General features: G+C 31.4%; 1 protein-coding gene across 9 annotated transcripts in view; it reads left to right on the top strand.

Moving 5' to 3' along the window:
- Positions 1–26435, top strand: part of USP25 (ubiquitin specific peptidase 25) — a 111602-nt gene that overhangs the window by 48075 nt on the left and 37092 nt on the right. For all 9 annotated transcript variants that reach the window (XM_039855101.1, XM_039855098.1, XM_039855099.1 and 6 more), the window contains 11 exons: positions 2945–3031; positions 6522–6659; positions 8076–8152; positions 9447–9520; positions 13777–13925; positions 19181–19308; positions 19699–19794; positions 20972–21133; positions 21760–21986; positions 24401–24471; positions 25185–25413. In XM_039855101.1, coding sequence (XP_039711035.1) covers positions 2945–3031; positions 6522–6659; positions 8076–8152; positions 9447–9520; positions 13777–13925; positions 19181–19308; positions 19699–19794; positions 20972–21133; positions 21760–21986; positions 24401–24471; positions 25185–25413 — 1438 coding nt within the window. The remainder of the gene's footprint in view (positions 1–2944; positions 3032–6521; positions 6660–8075; positions 8153–9446; positions 9521–13776; positions 13926–19180; positions 19309–19698; positions 19795–20971; positions 21134–21759; positions 21987–24400; positions 24472–25184; positions 25414–26435) is intronic.

The following is a 26435-nucleotide window of genomic DNA, read 5'->3' as shown; positions in this document are numbered from 1 at the left end:
AAGATCCCTTTTTGTAGTTATTGAATGAGTGAATGAATGAACAAAAAAAGGAACATATAGTATTTATGATGGAATTGAAGACTTAAGAAGCTTCTATCACCCATGTATGGGACTGAAAAGATGCTGCAAGTTAAAAAAAAAAAATCCAGATACTTAACATGTTTATTTACATCACTTGTTTTTATCTTCTTAATTTTCCTCTAAGAACCCAAGTACCTAGTTCAAAGAGAGAGCCAAGAATTTTGTAGCAATAAAAGGCTTATAGTGAAAAATAGCAGTAATCTTCCCTAAAGCTCCACTACTAGTCCTGCTTTAACTATAACCAGTTCTAGCTGTTTCTCTTGTTATCCTCATTTTTATAAAGGACATGCCTTTCTCCTGAGATAGATGAAGATGTAGCTCTGGGTAATTGGTCTAAAGAATATTTTCAGACTAAAGCCATGAAATACAGATAAGAGAGATTTGGGATATGGTAAATGGTACTAAACAGTATATTTGTGGTTACAGAGGGAGAAGAGTAAAAAGGGAATATGGAAAAAGCAATATTTGAAGAGATGACAGAATATTTCAAACTTGATGAAAGAGATCAAGCCACAGATTTAGGAAGCAATAGCAATAAAGTAGTATAAACATAAATCTGCACCAAGGCACATCATAATAAATGGGGGAAAAAAAAAAAGCTATGGACAAAGACAAGGAGAAAATCCTAAAAGTAGCCAAATAGGAAAGATATGTCACCTTTAATAAAGGAAAAAAAAATAAGACTAACAGTCGACTTCTCAACAGAAATGCTATCTTTAAAGTGCTGGAAAAAAATAACTGGCCATCTAGAATTCTATAACTACCAAGAAAACGTCTTTCCAAAATGAAGAGAAAACAATTTTTAGTCTAGCAAAAGCTGAAAAAATTTATCACCAGCAGACTAACACCCGAGGAGATTATAATGGGAGTTTAGAAAGAAGGAAAATGTTATCCAGTGGGAGCTCAGAGCATAGAAATGGGACTGGGATTCTTCTAATTTGTAGTATTCTCTTTCCTAGTTAAATTCCTCATAAGAACAGTCTGTACTTTGTCTCCCTTACTTGTATCTCATTTTTTCAGTACTCATTGCTGCTATTCTTTTTGCACCATTCTACTGAAAAGTGACATCCCAAATGCCAAATCTAAAAGTTATTTTTCTGCTCTTACCTTACTGGAATGTGACATCCTTTGAAAGTATTGCTAATCTTCTTGAAATTTGCCAGTGATTCTTTGATGTACTTGAGAATCTTCTATGGTACTTTATATCTTTGTTGAGTGGCCCCTGACATAGATATTTTTTAAAGCTCCACAGTTATTCTGCTATTCAGCTATGTTTAAAAGCTGTTGCTTTCTCTATTCTTTTTCCTTCTGTGATCTTAAACTCTGTACTTTCCTTACTGTGTTCTTATTTTGTCTTTCTCCTAGCCTTTTTTCCTGTAGCTTTTAAATGCTGCTGCTTTCCTAAGGTTCTGATCTTGATCTGCTATTATTGTATTCACATTATTTCTGTTTTATAACATCTACTCTCATTTTTTTAACCTGCCATCACAAGACTGTAATCTCCACAAGGCCAGAGACTTGATATATTTTATTCTTTGCTGCCTGTCTTCCTTGTATCTGGCATGTAGATGTTCCATAAATATTTTTTAAATGAATTATCTCATGTGTTTATATTGTTTAAGTAAGAAATATTTCCACATCACAAGATAACCAAAATATTCTCCTTTATTTCTATTAGCAGATTTTTGCCTTTCGTGTTGAGGTCTTTAATCCCCATGTATATTTATATATCTATATCTACATATAGATTTATATATAAATATAGAGATAGATAGGTAGGTAGGTAGGTAGGTAGATAGATAGATAGATAGATAGATAGATAGATAGATAGATAGATAGATAAATAGATAGATAAACTGTATTTATATATAGTGGGCCACTTTTCCCAACACCCAACTACTAAAAAAATACCCTTATTTTTTCATCTATTTGTGATGCCACCTTTATCTTCTGTCAAGTTGGCTAACCCACCTTAACTTAGATTTAATACATTATCACCTCCTGTACTGTGACCTTCAAACTTTATAAACTATGACTCCCAGAAGGGAATATATTTTACATTGTAAAACACTTTATACATACACATATATGTAAAATATCTACAGTGAAATTTTATAAACAATACCCTGTGGTGAATTTACTGTGTGTGATATGTTCTGATATTTTCCATTATATTTTATTTTATTTTTTAAACAAATGTTCATTGTGATGACATTAATGGATTATAAGCCATAGTTTATAAATCAGCTCCAGGAAGTCTTTTCATTGGCATCTTACATGCTCTCATTATACTCTGTGTGAACAATATTACTATATCTTAGAGTCACATTTCTAACGTTATAATTATATATCTCTCTCCCTTCTAGGTTGTGTGTCTCCTTGAGCATAGATATAATATGTAATTTCTTTGTGTCTCTATCACCATGCATTTGGTTCATAACTTTATTTGTTCTGTATTTTTGCAGAATTGATACCTAGAAAACTTATAGAGAAAATAATGTGCGTAAAAAGTTCTAGACTTTGCATTTATTTTGAGAAAACTGTTTATTTTGAGAAAACTGTTTATTAAGATAATATGAAGAAAGTTTTTACTATAATGCATAGTATGTTTTTTTTGAGTTGTTCATGTATAATTTTCTGTTTTGTAGTACAATAAATGTTGTTAATAATAAAGAATACTGTGTCAAAATATTATAAGAAAATTGACTTTTCCCAGAGGGAAAATAGGCCTGCTTGTGCCAATTGCAGCAATTCTGTGATAAGTAGAATAATTGTCAGAAATAAATCTGAGATGCATCATATTTTTACAGTTCTGTTAATAGACTTTTCCCTTAGGTTATTTTAAGTTGTTGTTCTTTTTCAGTCATTATTCAATCTTTTGGAATTTAGAAGATTAGTTCTGAATTACAAGCCTCCGTCAAATGCTCAAGATTTACCTCGAAACCAAAAGGTAAAATTAAAAAGATTTTTAAGCAAGTGGTCTTCATTTTTTATATGTCTGTTTTGAGAGCACTTACCTCTCATTACATCTTGAAACAGTCAAATTTAAATGTCAATGCATTAATCTCAATTACTACTATAGTAACTTTCTGTTCTTTGTCACTGTATTGTAAATTTAAATTTTTCTTCACCTGTATATCAGTATTATGCCATTGTTTTGTGTAACTTTAGTAATTGCTTTTTTCTTTTTCTTTTTGTTTTGTCCAATTTCAGTAAACTTTATACCCTGCAATTTACAATTCAAGATCTTTCTTTAATTGTCTCCTGAAAACTTATGTTGAAATCAAAAATTTTTTCAATTGTTTCTGAAGACCAGCCCGTTAAAAGGTTATTTTTGCACTGGCTGTCTTTGCAGTGCAAATCTATTTTGTAAGTTAATATTATTAGGCAATATAATGTGACAGCATGACACCAGGGCCAGATTGCCTAGGTTCTGGCTGTGGAACCTAAAGCAAGACAGGGTCACCTTACTTAATCTATCTCTGCTCAGTTTCTTTTTCTGAAAAGTGTAAATAACAATAGCAATTATTTTATTGAGTTGCTGTGAGAATTAAATGAGATAAAACATGTAAAAGGCTTAAAAGTGCCTGGTACAGTACCAGGTGATCTTAGTTTTTGTTCACATTACCTTTTCAAAATATAGGGCTGATTTGCATGCAGAAATCATACTTAATGGAAAAAAAATTGTTTATGGAGATAATATGCTTGAGCTTAGGTCTTTAGTGATCTTGTCACAAAGAAATTGTAGCCCTAAAAGAAACTGGTTGCAGAGACAAAGAAGTTAAAGTTTTAGGTTTCATTAAAGTATTGAACTTTGTGTGATGTATTGTTAGTAGTAATGATAAATTATTAAATTGTGGTTTTCATTTAGTGTATAATTTTGAAAACTACTTTTCTGCACATATATGAAACATTTATAAAGCAAGCCAGTGAGAATATAACTTGATTTATAACCAGCTTTGCAGGCTATAATCTTGAGGTTATAAAGTGTTGGGCAGTCATTTGCATGCGCTGCTAAGCAGGATATTTTTATCAGCAATTAAAGGTTGCTGCAAATATTCCATACCTATTGAGTGAAAGATACAGTCTTTGAAGTAAGTTTCTTTTGTAGGAGACTTAGTTATTGTTTTTAGAAATCAAAACTAATTTTATATATTGACATTTATTTGTACTATTTATAATTTTAATGTCTAGTAGAACTGTGAGGTTACCAGAAATTTAAAGATAGATTCTCACTGTGAACACCTCACCTATCCCCACCTTCACACATATTCTCTTTAGCTTAAAAAGTTACAGACTGATGGCAAAACATATATTAAATGTTGAGAACATAGAGATGCATAAGCTCATAATATATAGAAGTAATCTCCATATAAATAGCTAAAGCCTTATTAATCATAAGATTATACCCTGATAAATTTATTTGAAATGGACAAAGAAAAGTGTTTCCATCATTTGTACATGCAGTGGTATCTTCATAATTTAGCCAAATACCATAGTTGCTCTTAACATCATTTACAGTTTTGCCCTTTGAATTTCAAAAAGATTTTCTAGCCACAGGAATTGACTGAGGGAACAATATCTCATTATATTAAAGTATTTTCCTTTTCATATACACTTCTCAGCAAAATTTCACTTAATTTTCAAAACTCGTTTATTTCATCCTTGTTACTTAGCAAGGAATGTCTCAAAAAACTGCACTGACTTTAGATATAGTGATAAATGAAGAAATTGATCTCAGGAAATTAAGAATATTATGGAAAGTATTTTGTGGATTAAAATTCTTAGCATTTACATTCCTAAAATTTATTTATGTAGGGAAATTATAGGGGAGTAAGAAGTACCACAGAAAAATCATGAATTAGTTTTCTAATTCAACTTTTATCATTGATGATGAAATTTATTATACTTAAATAAAATCCGTGTTTTTTCATACCACAGCATTTTTATGCCAGGCAGTGCACTTTGTGATTCCTGTAAGTGCTGTATAGTTTTTGGATCAAATGGCAAATATTTGGGATCAGTTTTATTGCCTTACAGTCCAGCGGTCCCCAACCTTTTTGGCACCAGGGAGTGGTGCTCCTACGAGAATCTAATGCCTGATAATCTGAGGTGGAGCTGAGGCAGTTATTCTAGCGCTGGGGAGTGGCTGCAAATACAGATGAAGTTTCGCTTGCTTGCCTGTCGCTCACCTCCTGCTGTGTGGCCTGGCTCCTAACAGGTCACAGACAGGTACCAGTCCACCGCCTGGGGATTGGGGACCCCTGCCTTACCCCTATTTCTTAGGATTTCTTTTTAATGCATTCTAGAAGCAACTGATTCTAAATTGATTATATTAGTCTGAACAGCACATACTCACAACCCTACAATTTTACAGTTTTGAGAATGCCAACTATACAAACTTGGAAAATTTTTCTAATATGTAAATAGCATAAGTTTTATCTGTTAAAATTGTTATTGTAAGAGCTAACCATAGTAAGAATTGCTTTCATTGCCATAAAGTATTTCACTAAGATATGGGAATTACATTCTGTTTCAAAATTTTCTTCTTATTTTATAATAAATTGTTTTTAATAAATCATGTTAAAATAAATCATGATTGATAATATTTTATTGTTTTTATTCTTTCTGGAGGTTTAGTTCAATCAACCAGTAAGAACTGAATGCCTGCTTTGTGTAGCAAAAAGTGAGATACACTTTGAGTTTATTCTTATTGAGAAACAAAAGTAAGATTTAAGAGGAACACTAGGAGGATGATACATAGTATTCCTAATATTGGATCTAGTCTAATTACTTAATAGACTAATATTAGTCTATTAAGTAATTAGGATCTAGTCTAATTACTTAATAGACTAATATTAGTCTGATAATTAGGATCATCACATGACAGTGGCAGTTGGTGATTCATTGTTGAATGAAAGACATTCATTTTAGTAGATGTGGAGTTTGAAGAAATCATTCCCTTGGAGGGGTCTGAGAAGGCTTCATGAAGGAGGAGGGCTTTTTGCTTAAATGGGTTTATTGAGGTAAAGTACTTAAACAGTGCCTGGCACGTAGTTAGCACTCACTGAATGGTAATTGTTGTTATTGCTGTCCTCAGCAGCAGCTGGGCCTTGCTGAATGGAAAGAATTATAATAAACAGACTAGAATGAGGAAGATATTCTTGTCTGGGTATTGACATAATTTGCTATGAATATGTGGCATTTATACTGAAATTGTAAGCTTAGCTCGTATCCTTTGCTCCTTTGCTGTTTTTGTGCTTCACTCCTTTGAGTCTCCTAGATGACACCAACACTCTTTAATTATGATACAGACATACTGGACTCATTCCTAGTCTATATTACTTAAATTTTTGTTCAGTTTTAAAATGAATATATGTTTACCAGTAAAAATTTGGTTAATCTTCATTTAAAGGTTTTTTTCTTTTTTTCCCCTATAGGAGTATCGGAATTTGCCTTTTATGCGTGAACTGAGATATCTATTTGCACTTCTCGTTGGTACCAAAAGGAAATATGTTGATCCATCAAGAGCAGTTGAAATTCTTAAGGATGCTTTCAAATCAAATGACTCCCAGCAGGTAGTTTTATGGTGCTTTCTTGTTTATTAACTGTTTGTGTTTTATTTAATCTGATCGTTCAATAAGCAGGTTTTTTTTTTAATAAAAAATAAACTGGAGCCATTTAAAACATTTGGATGATTTACTTTTAAATTAAGAAAAAAAAATCTTGAAAAAGCTAAGACAAATGAAGATATAATTTATATTATGATTGAAACTGATAAGTGAAAACAATGGGTAAAATTAATGGTCACAAAGTGTAATTAATAATCTTCACAAGTGTTTGATAACCTAATACCAATTCTGTATACATGCTTTTGATATGCTTGTTTTTGCTGGCAGGGAGTTTTCCTTAATTATTCAGAAAAAGTTTCTGGACTACATTAACTTTGTTTTTTGCTTTTATTTTCCATTCTTTATGTAGTGCTATATGTGGCTTTTAATTCATTTCTTAAAAAGAATTTAGGGAATTTTCCTATAAAATAGAAAATGTCTAACATTTCAGTTATGGTTTGAGAAGTCAGAGAAATTAAAGAAGGAAAAAAGAGAAACAAAGTATTCGTTGTATACTGACTCATCTGTCTTTGATGGGTGATCTTAGTAGTTCTGATTTATTTTCTCTCTAGGTTCTATATGAACCTATTTTCTTTTTCCAACTCACATTATTGAAGTAATTATGGTAGTTACTAAATACAGCTGCTCTTGCCTGTTCCTGTTTTTCTGTTGGGGGGAGCTAGAACCCAAGGAAGAGGTGGCAAAAAGTGATAGGTGTGTTAGTTCTGAATGGAGGATCAGTTTGAAGTTCATGAGATGGTAAACTCAGTAGTCAGGGAGTAGTCACTGATTGATTGGACTCAAGTTAACAGGTATCTTAATTAAGGTGGATATGGCTTTAAAAAGTTGTGTAAAAAAGTTGGGTTAAGAAAAGCATGTCTTCTAGGAGAGAAGCCAGTAATAATTCTTTATAATATAAAGAATTTTTTGGTAATGTGAGTCTTTCATTTTATAAAGATTCCTTACAGAACTTTTGGGGGTCATGACAATTCTTTTTTAAAATCTCATTTGTAAGTTTGAATTTTGATTTTATATATATATACACACACACACACACACACACACACACACACACACACATATACACACACATACACACACACACACATATATATACATACGCACACACACACATTTTCCCCCTTAAGTGAAATCCAATGACAATCATTATCAATATAATGCTTATTTTTCCTCAAATACTGATTTTATACTCTGGTTAAGTTATAACTATTTCTTGCATTTGATGTGCAACTTTTCATATGATACCTTTATGAGAAGTTAGTAATTATACATTTGGATGCCTAGGTATAAGTTTTATGTTACAATATTTAGTATTTTTATTAGTAGGCGCAAACATCACCAAGACTTTTTTTCTTTCCACAGCAAGATGTGAGTGAGTTTACACACAAATTATTAGATTGGTTAGAAGATGCCTTCCAAATGAAAGCTGAAGAGGAGACGTAAGTTGCCATGAAATTTAGTGATGGGGTTTTAGGAGATCTGTAAATAGTACTCATTTTTTTTTTTCTCTTATGTGTTCAGTGTCAACAGAGAAATAAGAGTCTGAGATAGGCTTATGGGAACCCAATGTCACATCTGTGTTATTGACAAGCAGCTTGAAATTCGTGGCTACAAATGCTGGGTAGCTTTAGATTTCCATTATAAGATCAGAATCTAGCCAGAAAGATCTAAAAAATGATCTCTGAAAAGGCTAACCCTACATACCCAGTTCTTTTCCTTAGATTCAATGAGGAGAGAGACATATTTCAGGTAAGACTTAAGATTTCAGGAGAAATAGAAAAATTCTAGCTTCTTTTAAAACAGTTTTAGAAAAGTAGGAGATAATTTGTTAGTTACTAGTTCAGAAAAGGTGATTAGAAAATTAACAAAAAGTGAATAATAAGCAAGATCTATGTAATCAGAGTAGAATAATGCAGAACAAGGATTCAGGAAACAGTCAAGTGGTGCCCTTTTAAGTCTACAGATAAAAAGAAAATGGGAGTCATGTGTTGATGGTAAGATACCATATGAAGTGCTTACAAAAAATCTGGATAGATTCGATAAGAAGAACTAGGGATTTCAGTGTATAACATTCAAAAAATTACTGAGAGAACTTCAAGGAGCCTTGGTTATCATAGATTGAGATACAAATATTTTTCACACTCTGAGGGAACATGCACAATAAATTTTTGGTATTAGAACCTTAAAGATACAAGGAACATATGCTTTTATAAACAAATAAACCAAGGTAGACAACCACAGATTAAGTCCACACATAGGCTGTCTGTTAGTCTGACAAGATTGTAACACTGGTAGAATACTCTAATTCAGAAAATAGACAAGCCATGTTTGATAAGAATAGCTTTTCTCCCTTCCCAACAAGTCCAAGTTAGCATATATTATATAGACTAAAAGTCTAAGATTGAAATTTTATAATGATAATTGAAAAATCAGGTACTTCATGAGCACAAACTGTGTCAGGTCTTCTTGCAAGAGTGTCCCACATAGTAACTCATTTTAACCATTAAAATAGCCTTGTGAGTTCAATTACTATTATTATCTTCACTTGGCAGATAGAGAAATGGAAGAGTAAAGTTAAGTATCTTGCCCAAGGGGATACTAAATACCAGAGCTAAGTGCATGATAACCACATAAATGTTATTGTTTTGGCATATATTACTGTTTCTTTAATATGTCCTGTATTTTTACAGTCTAAAAATTATAACCACGTTTATGTTTCTTAACATGCTTTAGGGATGAAGAGAAGCCAAAGAACCCCATGGTAGAGTTGTTCTATGGAAGATTCCTAGCTGTGGGAGTACTCGAAGGTATAGTTAGCTACACATGTTTACTTTTTATTACAATTGAAGAGATACTATCTATTAGCTCTTTTGTCTTGATAATAACTCTATTTGTTGAATGCTTTTTAATTTTAATTTGATTTACTTTGTCTATAGTTCCTGTTGCATTGCTACTACTAATCAATTATATAGAAAGCACAGAATTGAGTGAATGAAAATGAAGGTACAGAGTGCATGCATTATCACATGCTAATTGATACTTAATTAATATGATCCTCTTGTTCTTTCTCTTGGAAGGCATCTATGATTCTGTCCATTGTTGGGATATGGAGATTAAGTGGGCAATTGGTAGATCTTTTTGAAGCTGCTACTGGAGTTGAATATGGGCTTTGTATAATGATCACTGCTTTTGAGGGTTTTAAGTCTTTGAATGTCAAAAGCTGCATTTAGCCATTTAGTATAGTCAGGATATTGTGGTTTAGGAGTGATTATAAAATTTTTTAGACTCTAGTTTACAAGAAAGAGTCGTACTCTATCTTTTAAAAAAATTACTTAAGAGTGATACTACTCCATCTACCCTAAATACTTATTATTTAAAATCTGGACCTAAAGTTATTCTTTGAATTTTCTTTCTAACAAAGAAAGAGAACTGACCAGGTAGATATACTTCAAATAATAATATTACTAAGTCCCAAAACATAAAATTTTAAAAACTTGTTTTTTCTGAATGGCCCAATACATCAACTTTTGAAAGTTCACCCTAAGTGTAAAATTTGGAAAATTGGTTTTCCTTCAGGATCTTTTTTTCTTAACTTTTTAAATAAACTTTTATTGTGAAGTATAAAATATTTGGAAATGATTTTAGAAATTTCAATTATATTGTTAACAATTTAATAGCCTTTACAAGAGGACACCACATTAAAAAATTAATTTTATAAGAAACGATCCAAAATGCATATGCTAAAATTATTTACTAGTAATTACAACATTAGCAAATCATGAAATTCAGAAACTTTCTCTAACCACAAACAGAATCTTAAATCGTGGATTCCCATGAAGTTTTTTTTAAATATAGTTTTATAGTTTGGAATTTGGAAAAAGGCAGAGGCTAAGGATTTGGTCAGGCATTTAAAAGGTTCTGTTGAGGTGTCAGTATATCTTTGTTTGCCTCAAATGCTAAATATTTATTTTATAAATAGTGGAATAGTTTACACAGTACATTACATTCCAATCTCGGATGTCCATACTACCATTCTGGTTTTTATTTGAAGCAGAACACTATCTGAAGCAGTAGAGTAGCTCTAATTAGGTTGTGACTGGGCACTATTTATAATACCCTTCATGAGCATTTCTATATGTATTATCTTGATTCTTAAAAGTGATTGTTATTAAAATACTTAATTTGTCAATCAGTGTCGAAGTTTTTGTACTTTGTATTAGTAAATTGTTTCAAAGCTGTTGTGCTACATAAATGTGACTTTAATACATTTCTACATGAACTATGTGTTTACTTCAGTAAATTTATTTTAGAGCACTTTCTTATCACATATATATCTTCCTAACACTTTTAGACCAGTGACTCCTAAGTAGAGATGATTTTCAGTTCGTTTATTAACATTGCAAAAGTTTCTCAACTTTTCCAGAAATTATAGTCCACCGACCCCTCCATTTAGTTTCTCTCAGCCCCTTTTTTTACTTTACTTCTTTCCTTGTCCATTATAATTATTCTTATAAATTTCTAAAACTCCCTTTCCCTCATTCTCTTCTATAACCATCTCTGGCTAATCTGTGACCTTCATTAATCTATTCATCTCTCTGCATGTATTGAGTACCTGAAAGTCACTCAAATGGGCTAATTATAAATGGATCAAGAATTTGTAGTAGATACACTGGTCCCAGTTCTATAACCCTACCTGTCATTCATACTTGTTTTCTTTAATCTTGGTCTCCTATCCCGTTTTCTGCATTCACAATTTCAGTTTTTTCTACTTCCAATTTAACTTCTTTGTCTCTTCATTGTCTGAGAAACACCTTACCTCAGATTTCATGGATTTACCATGATGCTAGTGAAGCCTAAACATGGGTCCTATCTAAAGCCCTGAATCTAATTTCGTGTTTATAATGCTTTGTCATAGTTCTTTAAAACAACTTCATCAAATATATGAGCTTCACAACCTGGATCCATTCCTAACTCTACTACATTATTTTTGTCCCTCCACATAATAAAGAAATTATTCAGTCATATCAAAAGGCTATTTATACGTGCTCAGAATCCCATTTCTTCATGCTTTCACTCAGGCCTTACTGTATCCGTTATCTTGTAGATGTTGGGTTTTTATTATTTTATTTTGTATCTTCAGCTTCTCCCATTTTAATATGTTTTCCTCATCAATATTTAGACATGATCTGGTATCTCATATCTAAAAAAAGAACAAAAAAACTTTTCCCTTCACCTACTTTTTTGCAGTTAATCTTATTTTATCTTATTTAGAGTTAAGCCCCTTTAAAATAGAGTTTGTTTTCACCTGCTAACTCTCCATTTATTCAAACCATCTCACTCTAGCTTCTGGCCCCAGACCTCTTATAAAGGGAATCTTTTTAAGGTTATTGATTTTCTACATATATTCAAGTTCATCGTACCTTCCTCAGTTTTTAGATTGAACTCATTAGCTATTAATTCTGTTGACTTTACTCTTCCGTGCTCCTTTTTCCTATTCTTTTCTTAAAAACACTTCTCTGGCTTTTATGGCACCATATTTCCTTGGCTTTTTTTTTTGTTTGTTTATGTCTCTATGGGTACTTCTTAGAAGTTATAGTCTTATATCTAAAAGTAGGAGATGCTTGGTGCTCAGGTTAGGCTCTCTTTCTTTTCATGTTCACTAATTCCCTAGGCAGTCTCATTTACTCCCTTGCTTTCTTGCTATCAGAAAGCCAGCAATTCTCTAATATATAGCTTCAGACCAGAAGATTAATCTTAGTTACAGACTTATATATCAAACCGTCTTCTCAACTTAAAATCTCGTGGACCATTCTAAAACAATGATTGCCATTACTGCCTTAAAAGGAAAAAAAAAAATCCTTTGTGCTTTTCTTAAAAATCCTTATGTCCCTTTCAGTACATAAATATGAATCCAATTGTTGATGCTAGAAATCTGAATATCATTCCTTATACCTTCCTTTCTCTTCTAACCCCTATCCTGCCTGCAAACCAATCAATCAAATCTTACTGGTGTTCCCTCTTGTATATATGTATAAAGGTGTGTATGTGTAAATTCATCTGCTTTTGTACACTTTTACTGTTAACAGCCTATTCCATACTACCTTTATTTCTAGATGGATTCTGTAATAGTCTCCTAACAGTGTACCACCCACTTAACACAGAAGCCATATGGATGTTTCAAAGACATAACTCTGATCCTATTATTCCTAGATTTAACCAAGCAGTGACTTTCTATTATACTCAGAAGATACTGAAAAAAATTCTTAACAAAGGTTGTTAGATTATAGATTTCGACCCACCTACCTAACTCTTCATTGTCATCTCTCCACTGCTTCCCTAAGCTGTTCTGTCCTATTCTTAGTTCTTCAAATATACCACGTTCATTACAGCCTTAAAGTCTTTGTGTATGATATTTCTTGGCCAAGAATACTTAGCAAGTGGCTAACTCCCACTCACTGTTCAAGTCTCAGCATAAATGTGTGTGTGGTTTTTTTGCTTTTTGGTTTTTTTTTGCTATAGAAATCTTCTCTCTTCTACCCTCCAGCTCTAAAGACTTGGTTAGCTCCCCTTTCTGTACCTTCTCACAGCATTTTGTCTTACCACAACAACTTTTATAACACTTATAATAATAAACAATTATTTGTTCATAATTATATGTGCAATTAGTATGTATAATGTCTTTCTTCCAAAAGCAGCTGAGTTTTATCACCTCAGGGACCATATCTCTTTTGTTCACTGCTATACATATTCTCAGTGTTTAGCACAGTATTTTGCCCTTAAAAGGAACTTTTTAAAAGAATCAGTATGTATGTATGCACATACATAGAGGTGTGTGTATATAATTACATATATACATATGAGTTGTATAATGAATATCTATGGCTAGATGTTAATGTACATATATACATATATAAACCAACAAGAAAATTAGATTAACTCACTACTCTCTGGAACATAATCAGTCAGAGTTACGGTTTTCACGTTCAGGAGATAAGTCATGTATACATTTAGTAGCTAAAAGGCCACATTGAGGAATGTTAATCAACTTTCGCTCCTCCTGTAGGTAAAAAATTTGAAAATACCGAAATGTTTGGTCAGTACCCACTTCAGGTCAATGGATTCAAAGACCTACATGAATGCCTGGAAGCTGCTATGATTGAAGGAGAAATTGAATCTTTACATTCAGAGAATTCAGGAAAATCAGGCCAAGAGGTGAGTTTAGCATCTACTTTATTTCCCTTCCCCCTAGGACTTTCTTACAGTGCTGTAAAGCACAATTTAAAGTTCTATTTATATAGCTACCTAATAATTGAGCGAGAATACTCTGAATATGTGTTTGGACTTAATGATGGTAATTTAGACATATTTGGGAAACTATGTTAATATAATTAACTATATTAACACAGTTAATATAGTCTATAATCTGTATTAAATTGTCACTTAAACAATTTGTCTCAAAATTTTCTGTTAAAATCTTTCTTTAGGACATTGTTTAGTCTTTTTAGATTTTTCAGTCAAGGTACCAAACATTAAAACATGCTAGTCCTGGAAGTAAAGGAGAAAAACACTGATATTAGGGTGGAATTTTATATAGACACGTGTTACCTGTATCACATATTGTTGGAATTTGTCCAAGCCTAAATAGGAAACACCAGAATACTTTTCTTGTGAAATTGCTGTGTAATTTCATGAATATCAGAAGAAGAAACTTGCTTTCTCAAGACTGAAATAATTTAAAAAATATATTATAAACTTTTTATGTCTGTCTTGCCATCCAAGTCTGTCTCTCCCACTTCATCTGTATATCCATCTACCCATCCAGGTACTTATCCATCTGGGAGCGTTACTATAATAGAAAGCAAAGAACAGATCACGTGCCCCCAAATTAGTCATCGTTATGCAGTTGCCTCTTTGTAAGCTCCATGTATGGGTATAGGATCTTCATCTGTGCCATTCCCTGCTATGTCCCTCCCTAGTAGATAGTATAGTCAACTGCAAATAGAATTACATAATACATATTTATTGACTGAATGAAATGTCTCATTGTTATCAAAAAAGTTCCTGAGATCTTTTTCCCTGAATAGGTGCTTAATAATCGAGTGATTATATCTCTGTGTTTATCTAAAAAGAGACTGGGTTCTCATATCTTTGAGAATAAATTGCTTTTATCTGAATTGTGTGCTTTTTAAAAAAGATATAATTAATCATTTCTTATTCTAATTGCATTCTCACTTCCTTCTCTCAAGTATCCAAACAAAAACAGAAATAAATATTTACTATTTTTGCACTTTTTTTAATAGTGAAAGAAAGAATATGTGAAATAGATTTTTTCACAGTATTGCAGATTATCTATTTCAGTAATTCTCAACAGGTGCCTAGGCCTCACTTTAAAGCTCTCAAGTCGGAATCTAGAGTAGGGATATGGTGCGTGAGCAGAAGAGCTCCAAGTGGTTAAGATATAGACCTATTATTAAGAATATTTAAATTAAGTTTATTTATTTTATTGATTGGGAAACTGATCTCTAAGGATTGGGACTTTCCCAACATTCCATTAGGGAACAAGAAAGCAGGACCCCCCTACCCCGCTCCTGCCAAAGTGTGATCTGTTTCTATTAAATAAAAGGGTGATGGGTGGTAGGTTTGTGCAGAGAAAGGAGGGATGGCATATTCTTTACCTTGTAGCTTATAAATAAAATACACTGTGGTTTATTGGTAAGTAATCTTTCTCACATATTCCTAGCTTTTAAACAGTGTTTTTCTTACATTGAATCTGAATTTTACTATTTATTTTTTAAAATTTGGTTTATCTTTCATCTTTATACTCTAATGCCCTATACTGTAGTATACATTTTCCGCCTAGGTTTTTCCGTCTAACCTATGGAGTACAATGGTTTTTCATCTCTAAGTTTAGTCGTGTCTAAGTAGTCTCAGTAATAACAAATTTGATTACCTGTGATTCCTATTACAAGTTGCCCAGTTGCCTAGATTTGCTGGACACTAGTTTCAATGATAATTCAACCACGTTTAAGAGACTATCACCAAACTGGAGTAGATTATTTAAAAAGTTTCTAGTCTTATTTCATTATATCCTTCGGAATAACTATTTTATTTCTTCTTGAGTCTCTACCAAGACCAATGAGAAACATTTTAGGCTTATTTCTAAATTGACATAATCCCTGATAACACCTTTTACCTGTTACACTGTTATTTAGTAAAAACTGTTGATTTTACTTTGATACAAAAAAATATCTTTTTGCTGAAATAGCTGTGGTCAACTAAAATAGGAAGACCTTTAGTCTCCAAAATCACTTATGTTAAAACATTCAGTGGGCTATAAGCATTTGAATATCAGGAATGGCACAACAACAGAAAACTAAATAAATTTAAAATGATTATATGTAAGATGAATACTTATAAAATATTTTTCTAAGTCAAATTTTTTTTTAATTTTAATTAAGTGGAGTGCAATTTATAGATGAGTCAAACTTTCCAGGAAGCCTGGAGATATTTTTTGATTGCCTATTGGAGGAAAAAATTTCAAATAGTAGATACCTCCTTTCTGGTGTAGGTATTCACCACTTATTTAGACTATTGTTGTACACATATAAACATTTGTCTGTTCATACTGACCTGAGACCTGGGTGTTTTACTCACCGGTGTGTTGTGAGCATCATTCCATGTCAGTATATAACTTAACACCATTCTTTTTGAAAACTGCATAGTATCACATTGCTTTTATTTATAAAATTAAGTTGATTTAATTCTTCTACAGGACAGTAGACAATAATTCTTTGACAAAGAATTATTTCAAAGACTGTCTATAAAAACCCTTGAGCATATAGGAATGTAGGATAGTTAGAAATGGAATCTTTGGGTCACAAAGCATACTCATTTAAAAATGAAAGTACTACCAAATTTCCCTACACAAGATTTTACTAAGTTACAATTAAAGTGATGAAAGAAATTTTATTAAACTTTTAAAAAAAACCTAAATTAGAGAAATAATACTTCATGTAAAATGTAAGGTATATGTAGATGTTATATGGGAAATTTATTTTTTAAAATGAAAGGCCAAATAAGTAAAGAAAATTCAGTGACTGAAACTAACTTTTGAATTGAAATAGGAAGTTTTTGATTCTCATTCTTAGTTTATATCCTGGCTTTGTTTGGTGTTCTATGGGGAATTTAAAATGGCAGGTCTGTTTTTTCTGGGTTTTTTTTTTTTTCCCCTCCCTTGTATTCATGTAATCTCACAAAAGCAAGGTATTTAAAACACATTAATAGAAAAATCAACTGTTATAACTCGTAGAAATGACTATATTCTCTCTAGAAAATACTTCTAATTAAGGTCAGATATATAGTCATAATAAATTCAGAAGCACTTTTGTGGCCAGTGCTGATTATCTATAAGTTCTTTATGTTCATTATGTAATGTATTAATAATAAATCTGTTTAGGGATATGGATAATATAAGTATCATTTTTATTTTTAATGACCTGTATCTCAAAAGCATAGCATACCAATTAGATTAGAGAAGTTTGTTGTATGGAAAAATAATATTTTGAAAGAGAAGTGTCATTGTTTTATATTATTTAATATTCTAGTTATGTACTGCTGTACTTTATAATCCTAAAATTGCAGAGTTAGAGGTGCCCATAACATTTATTTGAATGAATTTAGGGAATGTCTGGCTGTCTCTTGTGCCCATTAGCTTGAGAATGAGAAAATGAAATCCTTCCACTTCTATAGTAGGAAAAAACTGTCACTGGTGTTAGAAGAAATGCATTCACAACAGAGACATACTATGTAACATATGAACATCTTTTTGTATGATACAGAAGCTATTTCCTGGACTTTTCATGTTCTATACAAAAACATACTCTAATTCGTGTCATTTCATTCCACTGGCCGTTGTAGGTTTCCATGAATTAAGTATATAACTATTTAATTTTAATAGTGGCATTTAAAGTATTGCAATAAAATGTGGAAGTACTAGTTCTTGAAATCTACTTATATACTTGTTTGAGTATCATAAAGTGGAGTAGAAAATGATATCTTAAGGCATCAGAAGTTTTCTTTGTGATATATGGGGTACATTTTAATTCTTAATAGTAGTTTTAGGTGAGAATTAGAACTAAAATTCTTGTCAGTGTCATGTGAGAACAAAATAAGCAAATTTGCTCAAGAAATTTTAAAACTTAAGATATATTTCTGATATTAGATCTTTCATAACTTTCTCTAGTCACTTTGGTAATACTAATATAAAATAAAACAAATTCTTTAAACTTCAACTTTTAGTAAAAGATAAATCAAATCCAACTCAGAAAATCTCAGTTCAGATAATCATTAGCATTTTGTGAGCAAGAAATCATTTTGAATAACCATTTACTTTTATCGGCTTTATTTAGAGAAAAGTAGCAACATTCAAGATCTTAGTTAAATCTAGTTTGCCAAATATGCATCGTTTCTGCCTTTTTTGAATGTTTGAATTTAAATTAGTGTACTGTTAGCTTATTGACATTTGTGTGGTGGCATTTTGTGCCAGTCAAAGAAAGTATCACATATAGTATGTGGCAATTTATTTTTACAGTAGTAAAAAGCTGTATACTACCCAGCTTACAATAAGCACTTTAAACATATTTGTTACGTTGTTTTATACTTCTATATTTGTTGATTCACAAGTTTGTTCATTTTTCTTTCTCTTTAAGTAATAATGTGTATGTAAAACTTGAATCTGTTTTATGAAAATGATTTTCTTTTGAAATTTCATTGTCATGCTTAACTGAACAGTTGCCAAAGTTTATGGAGGAGTTGGTTTATAGCAATGAGGCATTTAATTCTTTAAATACTAGTCATTTAATAAGATTTTAAATATAGTTATCATAAGTATAAACTCCATATTTGTTTAGTGATCTTTATCTTAAATTAGCCAGAATTCCAGTGGGAAAATTCAATTTAAAAAAAGTTTTTAGTTTTTAGTATGAGAATTGTGATCATTTATGCTATAAATCTTTTTTCCTTTGTGTACTACATCTTACAAATTACTTTGTCACAAGTATTTAACAGTGTGGTTGATTGTAATTAGTTTATGTACCATTCATGGTAATAATAGTGACATAATATTGAAGAAGCCAGAAGACTTGAGCTCCTAAACTATGATTTCTTTTTGGCTTAGAAATTTTAATGTAAAAAATTAGCCTGGAAGAAGAGAAGAAGATTTCCTGGAAGTCGTTAGAATCTTTTTCTCTTTCCTAGTTGTATGTTATCTTCATCCTTGGAATTTTTAAGAGGTGTGGAAATTTTTTAGGAAGAAGTTGACTTTTACCTAAATTGTATACCCAATCAATTATTTGTGATGTCAGTGTTTGATGATACATATAAAAATGCCAGTGCTAACATCCTGTGCCTAAAATTGAAATGAAGAAAACAGAAAGGTGATACTAAGGTTTTTTGTTGTTTTCTTTCAGCATTGGTTTACCGAACTACCACCTGTGTTAACATTTGAATTGTCAAGATTTGAATTTAATCAGACATTGGGAAGACCAGAAAAAATTCATAACAAATTAGAATTTCCTCCTGTTTTATATCTGGACAGGTATGGTTTGATATACAGCATGCTTAGTTTGGAAACAGTTTAGTAACCAAGTGAAGAAGTATATTTTTTAGAGAAGAATTTTGCTTATAATTAATCTTTACTTTTTGCATAGTGTATCTAGTAGCATTCAAGAAAAACGGAGTTCTTTTTTTTTATTTAGAAAAGTAATAGTTAATGGGAATAATGTTATAAAGAAGTTTTTAAAAATTATTATTTTTCATGTAATTCTGTCAGAATTTTCAAAAATACTATTTTGTACTGATTTATTATAAAATTTTGAATGAACTGATCATTCAAATTTTGAATGTGGTATTGGTTAGACTTAATATTGAATCTACTTCTATGATATTTAGAAATACTAATGATTGCTACGTTTCTTTTTCCCGATAGATACATGCACAGAAACAGAGAAATAACAAGAATTAAGAGGGAAGAGATCAAGAGACTAAAAGATTACCTTACAGTATTACAACAGAGACTAGAAAGGTATTGTACAGAATTATATAGAAAAATATTTTACAGAATTATGATCTAACTGTAGGAATTCATATTTTAGTGACTGTATAGAATCTTTAATATTAAATTTGCCTTGAGTATTTATGAATGATTCTAGTAATAGATAATCATTTTTAATTAATATTTTTGCTCATATAGTTTAGTTTTGAATTCTGTTAGAAACTTAAAATAATTTATAAATGACATTAGAATATTATTTTAGAGTTTAGAATTAAATATTCTCACCATCAACTGGTAATGCTTATGGGTGCCGAAAATAAATATAAAATTAAACTAATCTACAATCGAAGCTTCTTTCATGAGACGAAATATTACTCTCAAGATTTCCATTCAAATGGTTGGTGACAGTTTTTCTCCTTAATGCTGAAGATACAAACTCAGATGCCTACTAGTGCCTTATGAGGGCTTTGTGAAGAAGGGAAGCAAGTCAAATAGATGTGGTGGACAAGGGTTGCCTAGAGAGCACACCCCTGTGGAGCGGCTGTCATCCGCACTGGTGGATGGCATCCTGATTAACTTCATCCTACTGTCATCTAGGGCTTCAAACTGTTTCCAGAAGAAGCCAGAATCTAAACTATGAAATGCTGTGTAGTTCATACAAAAGTCCAAAGCCTGAAATTTAGCCCGAGAGAGCCCAGTTTGCAACCTCCTATCTAATCTGTATTCCCTTATGTTAACGTTAATTTGAAAATTAATGCCTTCAAACTTTTTATACAAAAAATAATATATTTCAGTAATTATGATTCATAAAAGGTAGCAGTGATCATATTGAAAATTAATTGAAGGTAATAAGTAGGAAGACAATATTAGTCACCATCTTGGTCATGAGACCAAAAGACAGATCTAAAAATAAAAACAGTAGATGGCACTGTCAGTTTTCATTTTCTTATTGGGTTACAACTTAGAGCGGCATTTAAAATTTACAACGGTTTATATACACATTCAATTTTAATCAGCTTTGGTTTCTTTGAAGGACATTTATTTCTCGAATGTATTTTTAGTCTTAATCTTCATTTATAAGCAAAGTTAATTTCATTGTTGAGGAAGATTCATTGAAATGTTTTTATGATGGTTTATAAAAATTATTTAAAAAAACAGATTCTCTTTACATACAAATAAAAGCATTCATACATTTTATGGTTAACAGATATTTAAGCTATGGTTCGGGTCCCAAACGATTCCCCTTGGTAGATGTTCTACAGTATGCATTGGAATTTGCCTCAAGTAAACCTGTTTGCACTTCTCCTGTTGATGATATTGATGCTAGTTCCCCACCTAGTGGTTCCATACCATCACAAGCATTATCAAGGTAAAGTTTTTTTTGATACAAGAGACAGCTGTGCTACCTATATTACATAACAATATAATTGATGCTCTTTAAAGAAGGTTTTATAAAATGCATGTTGTTACTGATTTTAATGAACTCTAAAAAGATTAGATTCACTTAGAAGATTGTACATCTTCTGAGTGCTTTTTATTTTTTTCAATAGGTTTTATGGCTGTGGATTGAATTTTTCATATTTTTTCTGTTAAGAATTATACTTTAGGTTGTTCTGGTATGTTATATGTTTCAACCTTTTATCCATGAAAATAATACTGTTAAATTAAAATTTTCTTCTATATTGTAAGCTGGTAAGTATTAGCAAGGGACGGTCTTTATAATTCTGGTACATATGTTTGTTTGTTTGTTTTTTTTTTTTTAAATAAAGATGATCAAGCCATTTCTATAACCAAACGATTTTGCCCTTATAATAATATAGTCCTCGTACGTTAAGAGTCTCATTAGATTATTGGATTAATCCACATATTTCTCTCTTTTTTCTAAAGACCTTTTTTTTTTTTTTAAATTATGAGCTAATTTAATACTACATGTTTAGCATTGTCTTTGTCTAGAGTTTGGAAAGTTTACTTATATTTTATGCTTTAAAAATACAGCACAACGGAACAACAGGGAGCTCCTTCTTCAGAATTGCCATGCACATCACCTGCATCAATAGCTGCTATTTCATCAAGATCGGTAATCCACAAACCATTCACTCAGTCTCGGATACCCCCAGATCTTCCCATGCATCCAGCACCAAGGCACATAACAGAAGAAGAACTTTCTGTGCTAGAAAGCTGTTTACATCGCTGGAGGACAGAAATAGAAAATGACACCAGAGGTAAGAAGCTTCTCACGACATAGTTGCTATTATCTCAGATGACATGTATACAGATAAAATTAAGAAGGGAAATCACCTCTGGATTTCATATGTAAATATCATATAGTATTTTTTTCTAGAAGGGGTTTTCTGAAAGATAAACTAGCCTGGCCTCCCATTTTTATGATCTTATATCAGGTTCAGAGAGACCAAAAGATTTTCCCTGGGTTACATAGCTGATTAATGACAGAGCAGATGGTCTGATTTTCTAGTTTAGTGCTCTAAATTTATATCAAACTGGTATTCACAGCTACTTTATTGGTGAAATATCATACAGCATCATATTTTACATACATAAATTAGTACAAATAGCTTACCTTGATGTTTACTCAATGAAGTTCAAGTCATAAAAAATTTTCTTTAGGCCTAAAATTAGAAATGTGAATTTTAATTTTCAGTCTGCTCTAACGATATTTTTAGACATGATCTATGAACTCAGTGCCAGCCTGTAATGAGTTTTAACTGGCATGTAGCAAAATAAAAGAAATAAGGACAGTGCTCTATGGGAGGTGTGTGTATGCATGTGTGTGCTAGTGTTAAGTTGCCATCTGTCCTTTCTTGGAAGGAGGTCTCCTTTATTCTGAAACTATCTCCTTTCTACTTTTATTGTTAAAATGTGTTTTTTTAATTTTTATCTTATTATTAGTTTCAAGTATACAGTACATTGGTTAGACATTTATATAGTTTATAAAACGATCCTCTTAATTGCTCTTTCTCTCCTCTGGCTCTCCACCTAGCCATTACATTAATGGCTAACTCCCTATGCCGTGCTCTAAAAATGTCTTTTTTTTTTAAATGAAGTTATGTTAATGTTTTATGGTAGATTTTATTATGATCTTATTACATGTCAAAAAAATAATACTTGATCATTGTCCCCCAATTTTATCTCAATTTTATTAATCTATGAAAAAAGAAAAATCTAGGGTTTTTAAAATTAAAGATTTTAATATTAAAATAACTACAGTTTTATACCAAAAAGTTGGAACTACATTAAATAGTATCGGTTATTGTATTTTAGATGCCCAGCTTGATGCTTTATAGATAATGTGTAAATAAAGAGCAGTCCTAATTTAACAGAATAAATAGGATATTATGGTTACTAACAACATTAATAACTATAAATATTTCTCTTACTATTTTTTTATATTTAAATTCATTAGCACACATTAATTAAGTGCATAATTTATCCTGAACACTGCTAAGTTTGGGATGATTTTCTTCTGGACTTGACAGGTTGTGTTTGTTTTATAAAATTATATTTAGAAGGGGAAAGCTAGGAAGTTTTTGACACCTAAGTAGTGGCATTTAGGGAGGAAAGGAATGAATGAATTTGAAATTCTCTGGAGACAGATTTAGGTCATTGACAGAGGGCAGACTCAAAGATGTCCCCTTAGTCATTCATAATGGTACGAATAAGTAGATAGAGTGTACTTTGGAGAAGGGTGGGTGCACAGGTCTCCACCTCAGGAGAGGAAGTAGAGATATAATGAGTCCACTTTTGGCTATTTTAAGTTTGAGAAACTTGAGAAATATTCACGTGATAAGGTTCTGGACCGATAACATGGATCAAGAAAGATTTTCCTAGGAATATTTGTTTTCTTTCTTTTATCACTGTTGATATTAGCTGTTAGGGTTATTTTTTAAACTGTTGTATAGTATTCCAGCATATGAATACAATATATTTTAATTTCTATATTGATACTGTGAATAGTGCTGGCCTTCCACACACATATTTACATACATTTGTGAGCACAGTACATTCTAAAAGTGCCATTTCTGGTCCAAAGTATATACATTTTAAATTTTACTATTTTAAAATTGTTTCCCCAAAACATTGAACCAGTTTACATTCCTACTAACTGTGTGAAAGAGCCTCTTTCTCCATGTCCTCCTTAGCTCTGGGCAGTTTTTAGTCTGTGGCAGTCTGATAATTGAAAAAAAAGGAGGGGAAAAAAGGTATTTTAGTGTCTTGCATTCCCTTTATGAGTGAAATTTTACTTTTCTACAAATTTTTTTTTTGTGACATCTGCTCATTTTTTTATAGTGAACCTATTGTCTTTCTCTTATTGCTTAATAGAAACTGTAACATTATTGGTATTAACCTGTTTCCTAGATAGTGTATGCTGCAGCTGTTATTTTCCCTGTTTGTCATTTGACTTCCTTCGTGTTGGTTTTGTTTTTATAATGTAGGTTTTCTTAAGTTTGGGGTGAGAGTCTTATCTTTTCCTTTATGGTTACTTGATTTTCTATCAAGCTTAGGAAGGCCTTTCCCTATTTTCAGGTTAACATATTGGTAGGAAAACCTTTAGTCCCCACTTTAAGTCTAGTAGATACATACTTGATGTTAATCATTAAATGATATCTTCTATTCTTAGATTTGCAGGAAAGCATATCCAGAATCCATCGAACAATTGAACTAATGTACTCTGACAAATCTATGATCCAGGTAAGTTAAATTTTGACATAGTAAGCATTATCAAAATTATTTACATATTTTTATTTATCTCTATATATCTTGACCTAATTCTCCTTACATGTTTTATTATAAAATTGCTGAACTTAAAGGAGCCATATCAGTATTTCTCCTATTTACTTATATTCTCATACCGTATTTATTGCTTATTCTTTTTATTATTTTACAATAAGATTTATCAAAATTTTCCAAAATACTTTAATAGTTAAAGATAAAATATTATGGGAGAAATTTTAAGGTTGCTTAAGGTTAGTAAGATTATGGGAGAAAGTATGGAGCTCAATTACATTTTAGCTTCTGTTATACATTATGTAAGCCATATTACTGAACTCAGCCATCAATTTATAATTGTGAAGATTTAGACAGAGCATGTGCTGTATATAAAAATGTTCATCATAAGTTTTTTATTCAAAAGAAGTGACTGAAATTGGTCAATAAATACATAAATACATTTTCAAATTTTTGAAAATCATCCTATTTATACACTTATCCACATCTTTAGCTTATTTTTTTCTCTTATTATTTCATATTTTAATTGTTTTCAAAATTTTCATCTCATACAATTTTCTCTTGTTAAGAAACGTATGCTCTTATGATATCCTCCAGTCAGATAGTTTGTGAGTTTCTTGGAATGTGGCATAATAGACTACTTGACAGCTGTTTAACTCTTCTGTTTTCTTATTTAGGTTCCCTATCGCTTACATGCTGTTTTAGTTCATGAAGGCCAAGCTAATGCCGGGCACTACTGGGCATACATTTTTGATCATCATGAAAACAGGTGGATGAAGTACAATGATATTGCTGTGACAAAATCATCATGGGAAGAGCTAGTGAGGGATTCTTTTGGTGGTTATAGAAATGCCAGTGCATACTGTTTAATGTACATAAATGATAAGGCACAATTCTTAATACAAGGTAAGAATATGATATATATACGATGGTGTATATTTTTAAATAAGTAGCCCTTTTATGTGACTCTGGTCTCAGCGTGATTCGTTAAGTATAACCCAGAAGGTGATAGATGTGATTAGGAAATACTATTGGATAAGTGTGTAAACTAGAATCGAAAAGTAATGTGACCAGAGCTGAGAATTGGAATATATTTTGTATCGAAAGTTAATTATTCAGTAACTATTTAGTAACAATATAAAATGTAAATGTGACATATTTCTCCTAGTTTAAAATTCTTTAATGACTACATCACACATTGACTCATATTCAAGCTCCTTAGCCTGACAAATAATACCTCCATTTTCTGGCCTCTGATTGTCCTTCTAGCTTCATTTATGACCATAGTTCATTTCAGACTTTACTGATACTTGAACTTCTTGTTATATTCTATTCACACATTTATTTCCATATATTCTTTTTTTTTATTTATTTTTTTTATTTATTACCAGTAATGTTCTTATTTCTTCCTTCTTTCCTAATTCCCACTCATCTGTCAAGATTCAACTAGGTATCATCTGCTCTGCCAAATTTCCTTTATCTGCCAGAAAGTAATCTTCCTTGTGTTCTCATAGCTTACCCCTATCAGGTCCTTATTGTGTGCTGGAATTGTATGTCAACTTGTCTTTCCTACTTCACTTTGATCTGCTCAAAGCCAGGGATCATGTCATACTATGTCTTAATCGTTTTATTTTTCATATTCAAACATAGGCTTCGCATAGAGAAAACACTTAGAAGTTTGTTGAAACTGATAAAATATACTTTCTTTTTGTATTTAACCATTCAGCAAAATTAGCTAGGCAGTCCACTTATGACTGAAAGCTAAACTTTATCGTTTCTGTGGAATAGAAGTTGAGTAACTTTTTAAAATAATATTTATGCAATGTTTTAAAAAACCTTGCTATGTCAATTAATTTCAAATTACATATAAGTATATTGCTAGACTTAACTGCTTTAGATGAAAAAGAATTTTAGTTCTGTTTTGAGCT

The sequence above is a fragment of the Pteropus medius genome, unplaced genomic scaffold, assembly GCF_902729225.1.
Source record: "Pteropus medius unplaced genomic scaffold, Ma_sr-lr_union100, whole genome shotgun sequence".
In the NCBI taxonomy this organism is placed as follows: domain Eukaryota; kingdom Metazoa; phylum Chordata; class Mammalia; order Chiroptera; family Pteropodidae; genus Pteropus; species Pteropus medius.
This window is presented reverse-complemented; position numbering and strand designations above follow the sequence as displayed.